The sequence below is a fragment of the Siphateles boraxobius genome, unplaced genomic scaffold (assembly GCF_051911475.1).
Source record: "Siphateles boraxobius isolate OS27281-9 unplaced genomic scaffold, OSU_SipBor_1 20, whole genome shotgun sequence".
Lineage (NCBI taxonomy): Eukaryota > Metazoa > Chordata > Actinopteri > Cypriniformes > Leuciscidae > Siphateles > Siphateles boraxobius.
Genome location: NW_027508811.1, coordinates 6259301 through 6272252, shown reverse-complemented (window position 1 = coordinate 6272252; position 12952 = coordinate 6259301). Strand labels below are relative to the sequence as shown.

The following is a 12952-nucleotide window of genomic DNA, read 5'->3' as shown; positions in this document are numbered from 1 at the left end:
CCTTCTCCCTAGAGCTTGGCAAACTGAGCACTCAGTGAAGTGTCCTGGTTGTTCAATCTACTATTTAGGATTATGGAGGCTACATGCTTAAGTGAACCTTCAATTCAGCAGAATTTTTTGTAGTCTTCCCAAGATCTGGGTCTTAACACAATCCTGTCTCTGAGCTCTACAGGCAGTTCTTTTGACCTCATGGCTTGGTTTTTACTCCAATATACATTTTTAGCTGTTAGACCTTTTTTTGAGAGGTGTGTGCCTTTCCAAATCATACTCATTCAACTGAATTTGCCACAGGTTGACTCCACTCGAAGTGTAGTAACATCTACAAGAGAAATTGGAATGCTCCTGAGCTAAATTTCGAAGTGTCCCAGAAAAGGGTATGAATACTTATGCAATGTAATAATTTCAGTTTATTTATTTTTAATAAATTTGCAGGCATCACAAATCTGTTTTTTGTTTTGTCATTGTGGTGTGTATGGAGTGGATATTAATGTGAAAAATGTAATTTAAAGTAGTTTAACATAAGGCAGCATATATATATAAATCAATCAAATGCCTGGGGTGAAAGTCTCTTAGCTCACCAAGGCCTTTAGCCATTACTCCAGTATTCAGTGTCACATGATCCTTCAGAAATCATTCTAATTTGCTGATTTGGTGCTCATTTGGTGCTCAAGAAACATTGTTATCGTATTATTGAATCTTATTATCAATGCTGAAATCAGTTGTACTTAAGTTTGAGGAAATAAATTGTAAGGGTTCTTGGATAAATAAAAAGTTCAAAAATATTTTGTAACATTATACATGTCTTTTTGTTACATGTCATTATACATCAAGTATTACATTTTAGAAAAAAAACATTTGAACAGTGGTGTACGCATGCACATGCAGCATATATAAAAACACAGTATGCAGAATATCCAGATAATCTACTAAATTTGCCAAAAATGTGTTTTTTAAAAAAGGCAAGATGTTAATTAGACACCACTCACTGCATTGCAACATTATGAGTCATTTGACAAAAATCTGACCCTGGTATCATACTTGGTACAGCTCTTAGAAAGACACTGTTGCTAATACGGTTCACAGAGGTCATCCTGCATTCACTTGCATAATGCCCATTGGTCAAATAAGCATCTTTATAGAAGGCAGTCAAGAGACTAAAAACCAAGAACAATTGTCTGTGTTTGGTTAGAATGGAAGTGAACCAGAGGTCAATGCTACAAAGCAAAAGAAAGACGAAACCACTAAAAATGTAATGTTCTGAAAACGGGGCTAAACACATCTCCACTAAACTGAGTCCTGCCACACACGTCTCCCAGCAGATATAATAAGGTACCATCACTACTCACCATTTCGGCTGCAACTAAAGCGAGCTTCTGGAAGCAAACATGTATGAATAATTTAACATGGTAAGTGCTCTCCATTTCTGTTTAAATAAGGACGCATTCAGAGAAGCAGACAAAAAGAGTCTCTGACTACCAGTTTGCTTTCAGTGCAACCAGTCCTCTGATAGTATTAATAAAGCAATGAAAACCAAGATATTTTAACAGTACTGACCAAAGACAGCATTTTAAATTCAAAGATCTGTAAACGCAACATGAGGGCACGGCTCACCGGAGAACCAAAATGGAGAGGCTGGTCCTACAAACGTGCTGGATTGCCTGTTTAGTGGGCCAAGCACTCGATTATACACTTGGGCAGGCGTGACACACTCAGTAAAAGAGTTTAGTGCTCAGCTCGACAGCGAGGTGAATGATGTCGCTTTACGGGAATGAAATGAACGGCTGATGTACAGCTGTTCGCTCCTGCCCTCCACATGCTCTATCCGTTACCCGGTGGAGGTGGGGAGAATCTGTCTCAAAGTCAAAGGATTACAACGGTTAAAGCCATGAATCACTGTCAGAACTCAACACTAGTAAGGAGACTTAAAACAGGAAGCCAGGCACTTTGAATGCACACATTAGGCCCATATCCACAGTCATATACGTTTTCTGAAAGTTTAAATGGATGAGAGAAAAAATGGATGAGGACATCTGAGGTAAAATACAGTTTTGTAAGTTGACAACAGTGAGAGAAATGACTCTGAGCAAAAGCAAATGCAAGGAAAATGGGGATATGTTTAAGTACCATCTGTTGAGAAAGACTAGCCTGCTAACGTCAGCTGCTGGCTTGGAGAAAAAGTCTATTCTTTGTGTCAACATGCTCCCTTCACTCGGTTCAGCTAACTGGGATTACCATTAGGACATCTTCCATGACTATTATCTGCCTCACATGAGTGCAGCTAGTTTTACCCTTTTAAAATAAACGTGGACTGTTATTTCGATCTCGATGCAGAGGCTAAGTACTGTGCATGTGACTTTGCAAATTAAAATAAAAGCAGCTGCCTTTCAGACTAAAAATTAATGATTATGTACAATATATCTAACCAGCATATCAAAAGAAGCCCATGTGATCAAAGAGAATACTCCGCTGATTTGTTTACAGGAAACCTGGAGGAGAAGATAAAAGAAAGGACAGTCATCACCACAGAAAAAGACCATTCACACAAACCAAATGTCAAGTCTGGACTGCTCAATGGCCCATCACATAAAGGTCAGTGGATGGGGCTAATGCGTTGGGGATATATATATATATATAAATAAATATTCACAGAACACATTAATGAGACAGACTTTTCCGAGATGAGTTTAGAACGAGAAATAAGGACGCCACTATATACAAGCCTGCATGTTTAAACTGGAACACCTATACAAAACAACAGCAACATCAAGAGCTGAATCTAATTCATCATGTTCTGATAATGGCATAAAACAGTATTAAATTATCTTAAAAAATGAAAATAGAAGTATTCATTGTTAATCAATATGTTTTTTAAATGAGGAGTACTTTTATTAGCATCTCAGCGAGTCGGTTATGCGATGATGCACTATGAAACTATTGCGGGGAAAATAAATTGTAATATTCATTTATTAATAAAAGTCGCCTAATAAGGATGATAATAATCATCATAATCATTTAGATCATTGCTTGGGGATTGAGATCATCATTGGGGGCCTGTCGCCGGGCCTGTGATGGGCACAGACTCAATTTTTAGCTTCAGACTTTGATTCCATCCAGTCGGAGATTATCAAATATGGTTGATATTATGCGACGATTTCAGAATACGTTGTTTTCATTCGTCATGCATCTGCTAGCATCGAAGCACACGCAAGTTTGTTGTGTTCAGAATGACTTTAGTGGAGTCTGAAATTGTGTGATCCTCAGTCATTTATTCTAGAATGCCAAGTTTTTCTCTCTGACCATTTACAAAGTCGTATGATGCCTAGAGTTTTGAAATCTGTTTTGTAATATTCTTTTCTGCTTCTACAGTATATAAGGAATGAATCAGGTTTGTACACGACAAGGGTAAATGGCACCTTATCTCAGTGTTTGGAAGTGTTTAGGTTTAAATTCAGAGCCAGTTCTCTGTAGTCCTTTAGGAAAACCGCTCCACGGCTGTTAGACAGAGTCCCTGAACGTGCGCTGAGTGCCTGTGCTCAAGCTGCTGTGGTCAAGCATGCCATCAGCTGAGCACAAGGCATTTTCAAAACTGACATTTACATGGATTTGTAATAAATATCTCATTAGATGAAAAAAAACAAAAAACCTCAAACACATCTTTAGTGGTCTTGTGTTGACAAAATCTTTTGTCATGTTTTTACGCTTCCCATCACAGATTACAGAAGAGAAGCACATTGTCATTGTGATCAGGTACAGACATTTGTAAAATTATTATATTGTAACAAAATAAATTTTAGTAACGCAATACTTTTTAGCACCAGTACACTGACACTAAAAATGCACTTCAAATGCTACGTTACTATACAGAAATCGCTTTTGAATGCATGCTCGCTTTTTTACTTTGCGATCATGTATTCTCTGTGTAGGCATATTCAGTTTAGAAAGAGGGGGCAGTGGGCAAGTAATATAATTGGCGAACAGACGAACGCCGTGTAACACCAGTAACACCGACTACTTCAGCAAGCCTAGGGTCAACCTTAAATTACTAAAGATTTGCCACCTATGTTGACAGTTGCTGATTGGAAATGCATTGAGAAACATTTTAGAATCAAATCATGACTAACGAAATCTAACAGAATCGTGACAAGCTTAAAGATTCCCACCCTAATCAAAACATGCTTTTAACATGAAAACTAAATACAAAACTTAAAAATGGTGCAATTGTAAACTATTGGTTTTAGGCAACACAAAAACGCTGCCTGTGGTTTAACAAAAAGCACGTTCACACATCACTCCCGTCCCTGCAATCAAGCCTCTGATTACCGCTATTTAAAACTCAAGTGAGCATCTTCACAGCATCCGCATATCATTGACAATATTTACAAACTCTGCGTCCTGGCAAAAGCACAAAATTTAGTAGAAAATTGCATGTATGCCAAATATTGAAAGCTTAAGAGATGCTTGTGAAAGAAAGCTGATTGAGGAGTATGACATCTGCGCGTACAGTGAGGAACTCTCCCGGTCACGTTGTCTACCACTCACCAGTCCTTTATTGAGAAACATCCAATTACAGTCATTTTCATCTGAATATTGTTTTAACAGACACTTTGAAAACACTATTCGCAGAATGTAGCCATTGAAAGTTGAGATGATTCTACCTCCAATAGTTTTTCAAAAACAAAGGAAGTGAAATCACACCTGAGACAGGTTCCTCCATTGCGGCAGGATTGATGCTGGCAGACTGTGGCGTCACAGTTGTGAATATTTTGGCCTCTGATTGCTTCCCCCACCACATGCAGCTCTTTGGAGCCCATCTGCAGTTCACGTATGCAGCCGATGAATCCAGAGACATTCCCACTGTTGTGGTGCAGCTCTGAGAGGGATGGAACGCCACCAAGAAACGTGGGGCCGAACACCACCTGAGTGTTGGGAGGAAGAAATGAGACATGTTACAATAATGATGATTTTATCTAGCTAATGATAATCATGTTAGATTAGCCTGTGCTTTAAAGTGCTCAATAAATACATTCAAAGCAGCAAATAAAATGAAGATTACTGAAGTATGTTGTAAAACACCATTTCAGTCTTGAAATTTTAACATTCAATTCAACGGGTTATCGTTTCTTTGTAATTATTTGTGAATTTTACTAGCAATTTCTGAGAAAAAAGTACAGTGTACTGTTTTCAGTGTACACTATTGTTCAAAAGTTCTCAAAACACTTTTTGAAAGAAGTCTCTTTATGTTCACCCAGGCTGAATTTAATTGATCAAAAAAATAAAAAAAATAAAACTGATATTATCAAATGTTTACAATTAAAAATAAATGTTTTTATTTTAACATTATAAAACAAAGAAAAAACCTAAAACAGACATTTTATTGTGCTATAGCTTTTTTTTGCTTAATTTTTGTCTATCCTTAGGCCTATTTTGCTTTCAAACTACATTTCAAACTGTCTATGCATTTAAACTACACAAGGACTATATAACCTTCAGACATAAAACTAACCTTTAAGTTTTAAACTAGGCTTTCCAAATACAGTATATTCAAAGTTTGTCATCTTCTTGCCAATTTTACAGACATTTCCACAAAAAACAGTTCTTAATAAAGCCTGGAGTTTTTTTTTTTATCTTTATGAAGCTCTTTAAATGGATTTGTGAAGCCATTATATTCTGATTAAGACTGTCTGTTGAAAGAGTCTGATTATTACAGCACAGTTCTCTCTGAGGTTCTCATCAATTAGGATGCAAACATGAATCAATTATTTAACTCCATCCATCCATCCATCCATCCATCTAAAAAAAATACAGCAATAAAAAGTGTGGTAAAAAAAACAGTAGAATGGTTAAAGTAAATCAGATAATTCATAGATAAACTATAGACTGACAGACATTCAAATGATTGAATGTGTAGAAGCAGGCTTACCTCTGACACAGGCTCATCCATGTATTTCTGCTGCCGATTAGCAGTTCCATTATCAACAGCTATTTCAATAATACAGAGCCGGTCATTGTCACGTGATGGCAATGCATATCTAAAAGAGAGAAACAGAGAGGAGGGAATACAGATCAAGAATGAGAGAGTAAGACAGAAACAGGGCATGGGAGGAAAGAAGGAAAATCTCATTAAATCATGCAGCATTCACAAAAAGTCCATTTAAGCATAAAAACTACAGTACACAAATTGGTGAGGGGAGTTCTGGGCTGCTAGGCCACTCTATGGAAATCTCAAACTCCTTCACACACATTAAAAATATTCCTCTTCCAGGCTTGTGTTCTGTATCCATCCTTTCCAATTTTACTACAAGCAATATATCTTCTCAGTCATCTCAAAATGTCAAAAGACAGCTCCTCCCTGCTCACGGGCTGAAAAATTATCCATTTCAGGATTATTCAGGATTACATCAATCCTAATGCAACAGTAAAAGGTGCAGAGTGTCTCAGCAATCTCCCCCACAAAGCTTTCAACTGTGGCTTGACGTGATCCAACAGTTATTCTGTAAAAAAAGCACCATCCTCGCTGAAAAATACAAGTAATTGGCAAAAGGCATGGATTTTCTTATTGTCAATCAGTTCTTTTAGGCACATGAAAAACTTGAGACTTGCTTATTCAAGCATCAGCTTTTGATTTCAGTCCATGTTGGGTTGGGGCAAGAGGGGGAGAAAAGTCCCCTCTCCTTTAATGACCAGATGCGAGCAATCAGGGCGATTGCCCTCATGCTAATTTGAAACAGCCTTGCAGGACACCTCCCTGAAGGCAATCAAAGCCCTACAACTTCAGGTAGCACTAATTACAACACTGGGGAAGTTATGAGAGTCGCTCTGCATACAGATTGATAAATTAATGCCCGATTAGGACTACGAGAAGGAAATTCAATGTGACTGACAGCCCGGCACCGAACCAGTATTTCTGATGAATCCTAAACATAAGGACATGAGCTGATTTGATTGTTTGCCAAGGCTCCTGCAATGACTTTAATATTCTGGTATTAGTCCAAGTAGCGGGATGTTATGAAGTACTAATTATTTTAATCATGGCTCGATAATCACTTTAGGTGCATTGGACAGCTGTTTGCATTTATAGAGACTTCTCATCAGGTTCAATGTGTCTTATATGATATGATGATTTCAACATTGGTAGCAAATGCAGGCGCATGGAGTAACATTATGATTATTTTAAAGAGGCTATTTTATGCCCATTTACAGTCTTTATTTTGTTTTGTTTTGGGGTCTACTAGAATAGGTTTTCATTCTTCAATGTAAAAAAAAAAAATATATATATATATTTTTTACATTGTTGCAGCACCTCTCTTCCCAGTCTGTTAGTAATGCTTTGGGTTGCGTTTCCCAAAAGCTTTGAAGCCTAAGTTGATCGTATAGACCATTGGTGGCAGTGGTTATACGATCAATTTAGGCTTACAATGCTTTTGGGAAATGCAGCCCTGTTTATTTCCTGTCTCTGTGAAGCCCCTCTTTCCGAAAAGCTCAGTGTGCTCTGATTGGTCCAGTGGATCAGTGTGATATGATTGGTCAGCCGCTTTGAGAGTGTTTGGTAAAAACCTTGTGCCTTGGGTGGGAATTTTTTAAATGAGGAATATTGTGAAGTGTACGTTTCCGGAAGAAAACCCAAGACTACTATCTAGGGAGTTCAGAAACAATGCTTACTGATATAGAGAATAACTCCCTTTGGAGTGACTTTGTGCTTTGTAACTTTGCAGACCTTTTTCATGCTCAAACAGCAACATTATAAAGTAAAAACAGTTGAAAATGTAAAAAAGAATATGTTCTCTTTAAATTAATCTCAATTAGATTAAAGGGGCAGTTTTCACACAAAAATTACATAGCTGTCATTACTTAAACTCATGTTGCTCCAAATCTATATGACCATCTTAACACAAAAGTTATATATCATCCATACAACAGAAGACATAACATTGGCTCAACTAAAAAGTGTGAGATTGGGACAATCTTTTTAACCAACCAATTGCGTGTTATTTTGAAGCAATATTGTGGGCAATTGTGTTTAAAACTAAACTGTTTCCCAGCTCACTGTGTTACTGCTATCTTCTCTAGACACAGCAGTTAAATGGCACCCACTGAGATCTACAGGAGTTTGTCCATTTAAAGTGAATGACACGCAAGAGAGAGAGAGAGAGAGAGAGAGAGAGAGAGAGAGAGAGAGAGAGAGAGAGAGAGAGAGAGAGAGAGAGAGAGAGAGAGAGAGAGATTTCACAAAGACTCACACGGCATTTATGCTGGACAATACAAATATGATGTTAAAGATTTAAATGCCACTTTATAAAGTGCGGCAGATGACACAATCTTAAATAGCTATGCTACCAAATGGCAAAGACAGCTAATATTTCTCTAGGCTCATATTAAAAAGATCTAAAGGAACATCTAGTGCAGTGCTGTGGCTGAGCATGTCTGTGATGATCTAACTGGGCACTGGTGTCATTCTTTCTGATGAGCTCTTGTAGACACGTGGATACAGTCCTGAGGGAACAGAATGAGCACACTGGTTATTTACAGAGAGAGAAAGGGCACAATTCCGTCATGTGGGAGTCTCAGTCAGATCTTATTATCCATTTACTTTAATGGAAAACATTTATTTCTCAAAAAGCACAAAGTATATACACTACTGTTGAAAAGTTTTGGGTTGGCAAGATTTTTATAGCCTCTAATGTTCACCATGGATGCATTTATCTGATTAAAATACAGTAAAAACAGTTATTATTTTAAAATATTACAATTTATAAAAACTGTTTTCGTTTTAATATTGCATTTAATATATTGTAAAATGTCATTTATTCTTGTGATTTATTCCTGAATTATTAGCATAATAATTCCAGACTTAAGTGTCACATGATCCATCAGAAATCATTCTAATCTGCTGATTTTTTTGCTCAAGAAACTTTTTTTTATCATCACAGTAGTTTTCATTTTAATATTGCATTTAATATATTGTAAAATGTCATTTATTCTTGTGATTTATTCCTGAATTTTTAGCATAATTATTCCAGACTTAAGTGTTACATGATCCTTCAGAAATCATTCTAATATGCTGATTTTTTTGCTCAAGAAACTTTTTTTTTATCATCACAGTAGAAAGAAGTACATTTTTTTTAACAATGTATAAGTTTTTCCTTACTGTCACTTTTGATCAATTTAAAGGGTTAATGTACCCAAAAATGAAAATTCTGTAATTAATTACTCACTCTCATGACATTTCAAACCCGTAAGACTTTCGTTCATCTTCGGAACACAAATTAAGCTATTTTTGATGAAATCTGAGAGATTTCTGTCCCTCCATAAACAAACCAAAACTTTGACAAAAAAGCTGACCGTATACTTTTGAACAGTAGTGTATTGCAAATAAACAATATGTTACAAAATACATGTTTTTTCTCTCTACTGCTAAGAAAACATAAAAATTATTATATACATTTATATATAGCTTTAAATAAATATTATATAAAATTATATATATACATTTGTGCACATTTTTCTCCCTTTAAAAAAAAAAAACGAATTAAATTACTTTTCCGGGGAAATACTATTAATGACTCATTTTGCACTCATGGGCATATGCAAATTGTAACACGGAACAAAAAAACAAACAGAGCAAGGAAAACAGGACTGGAAGCAACCATGACATGTACAACAACTGAGAAAGCAACAAGACAAACACAAGGGTTATATGCTATATTTACACCGGGGCAAACAAGCTTAACAAGACCACAGCTGTGTCCCAATGTGAAGGTTGCATCCTTTGAAGGCCACGGACTTCGAAGGATGCAGCCTACGCGTCCTTCGAAGGACGCACCATGTAGCTTTCGTAGGATTTCCTAATTGCGCAACCAGGTGTTCTCGATTACCGCTGCTGGCACCAAGTAAAGGTGCGAGAGTACAGCTGCCATCCTGATAATTCATTTGATATAATTGAGTAAACAGGTATGGAGCCAGAATTGGCTACTGTCATTTTTATGTTTTATATTTTAGTAGAGGACATGGTGAGGATGTTTCACCCCCTACTTCGTTGGTTCATGTATTTTCGGCTTAGCCAAGACTATAGCCAGAGCTGGTTTGCTGCGTCCCAATTCAGAGGCTGCGTCCTGACTCCTGAATTGCCGGATTACACTTTAAACTGTTCAAGTATTGGGTGTTAACTTGCGTAAATAATGTAATGAAATATGAAAAGAAAACATACATAGGCATATATATATATATATATATAAGGTTCTAATGTTCACTTATTTCTTATCTTGATGCGATTTTGTAGGCTACTGTATTCTTTTTATTATGTACATAAATGGACCATGGTGAATATATTTACACAGGTTTTCAACACTATTTGAATATAAAACCCAGTTGAAATTAAAAAAGTTCAGTTCAAATGTTACTCCCGCTCGTCATCGGTAGCTGTCACAGTTGCTAGGCGACAAGAACAATCATCCGTCATTTTTTTAAATAAAAATGCTGTCTTCACCAGTGCGCAATGGACTTATGCGGTAGGATAGGCCGCTAAGGATCCATTTATGTTGCCTCTCTTTCACGGGGAAACGAACAGAGGTGTCAATTCCAGAGGTCAGAAAGTAAAAGTCCTGCCATATGTTTATTCCACCCATTAATTCAGCCAGCTGATTTCACTAATTAGTTCTATCTCCTGGCTGAAAAACTGTGCTAATTAGCAAATCCAGGGGATTGGAACAAAATACTTTAGGAATTTTAGGAATTTAGGAATACTTAGGAATTTTACTTTCTGAACCTGCACTTGACACCTCTGGAAACGAAGGGTGCATTTGGCGTCACTTTTGAATCAGGGTAGCCTTCGTCGCGGCCTTCGAATACGACCTTCGAAGGGTGCAGCCTTTGAATTGGGACATCCTTCGTTGCGCCGCTGTGACGCAATCGTCCTTCAAATGCGGCCAATCGGAGGATGCAGCCTTCACATTGGGACACAGCTTACGACTTAACAAGACACACCTGGGAAAGACAATCGGGGGAAAAACTACAAAGGACTACAACATGGCACTCAAGACTGGAAGTAACACAAAAGTCCAGAGACAAATAATAAAATAATTACATACCACCGGCGATTAGAAATAGCAAGTATAGCAAATCAAGTATTTTGATATGTTCTGTCCAAATTTACTTGTGGGGGTCATTTTAAAAACCATGAACAAACTTATTAGAACTGGACAGAAATACATTTGGCATGAAGTTACATGAATAAACTGTGAATCTTGATACGAGTGATCATAATTCAAATCAAATAATGTGACATGGGCTGTCTTTCCCAAAAGCATCTTAAGCTTAAGTTGATCGTAGAGCGATTGCCACCAATGGTCTCTACAATCAAATTAGGCTTACGATGCTTTTGGGAAACGCAGCCCAGGGCAATCAAAACTGAGAGGATATTTAGTATTTCTGAGAGTACCAGCAACACTAACACAGCATAGTCCCTTTTTGCATGTGTGTATCCCAGCCTGAGACCAGCCATGTGTCAGGCACAAATAACCCTCATCAAAATGTACACCAAATACAAAATAAACACCATTTGTCATTTATTTATTCTGTTAAATGACAGTTAAATCAATTTGACCACCACAATGATAGGGTGTTGTGGCTGGTTGTCACGCAGTTGCTAAGGTGTTGTTACTTAATGTTTTTTGTCATGTTGCCAATTGACCGTTCGCAAAGACCCGCCCCCTTTAGTTACTGTTGCTATGTCCGACAAGCTACGCTGCTCTCACGACACACCATGTTCTCACGCAGTGAAAAATACATTGTGGAGCAGAGAGGACACTGACAACATGCTGACAGACAGGATAGGCCAGGTTACTTTTGATATGAAACAAAGTCTCAACTTAAAAATTTAAACAATAAATACCGTTTTGTGGCTCTTTAATGTGTCTGACAGATCGCTGTAGCGCCTCATTTAAAGCTGCTCGTGAACCGATCATCTCTTCCTTCTAGTTAATTTATAGCATAAAATAAACATGAATGAACATAAGAAGGAATGTTATTTTAACCGCAGAAAGACATCAGTACACTTTGTTTTTCAAGTTCAAATCCTCCAACGTTAATCTACTAACTCTCCTGTCTGCTTTGTCGGACAAAAATGGCTGATTCGGAGGATGGCGGATTATGATTGGTCAGATCGCCTGTCAATCAAACTCCCTGCGAAGAGTCAATTGTTCACCATGTTGCTAGTTCCTCCACCTATAGAGTGCAAGTAAAAACTCCATTCATTTTCTCCATAAGGAAACCTTTAAAGACAGCCTCACTGTGAGCTAAGAGGTTGATAATTGATGTTATTTGCTTCTGTTGAAGGCGTCAGCACGCATTATTTCATTTGTTTTTTAAATAATCGTGTTTAACACTGGTGAAAAACTACATTACCCACGATGATTTACAGAAAATTACACCAATCAGAGTTGAAAAAAGCAACATGCGCTAAAAGATCTTGCTAGCTCCGCCCACTGCCAATGGCGTAATTGAGTCGATCTCTCTACGCTCTCAAAATACTTGAATATTTGTATATATATATATATATATATATATTAAAAAATCAACATTTGAAAATTGTAGTTTTATATTTCTCCATCGTTTAATTCTTTAATTCGACTATACTATTTGCAAGGCTTCATGGGATTGTAGTTCTTTCTCTCACGTACAGAGTCTTGTATCTTTGTATTTTTGTCCGTGTGGCGAGCAGGACAGGGCCGAGGGCCGTGAGAGAGTGGTGCGAGGCCGGTGGCCTGATTGCTGATGAGCGATACCTGCGCGACACACCGGTCTCGTATCTCATATCTCCGGTCTCGGAGGAGCGACGACAGTGAAGAGCGAGAGAGGACAGGCCTGGACTTGTGTTTTGTTTTGTTATATGTGACAGCAGTCGTCCGCGAGGGGCTGCTGTCTTTTACTTTCGTTTTGTATTTGTTTATTTATTTAT

At 37.5% G+C, this 12952-nt stretch overlaps 1 protein-coding gene across 1 annotated transcript in view; it reads right to left on the bottom strand.

Moving 5' to 3' along the window:
- The window catches only part of eys (eyes shut homolog), a 388659-nt gene that overhangs the window by 22008 nt on the left and 353699 nt on the right, over positions 1 to 12952 (bottom strand). Inside the window, exons 37-38 of the mRNA XM_077236480.1 lie at positions 5921 to 6029; positions 4696 to 4916 (exon numbers count right to left, since the gene is read on the bottom strand). Of these exons, the coding sequence (XP_077092595.1) occupies positions 4696 to 4916; positions 5921 to 6029 (330 nt within the window). The remainder of the gene's footprint in view (positions 1 to 4695; positions 4917 to 5920; positions 6030 to 12952) is intronic.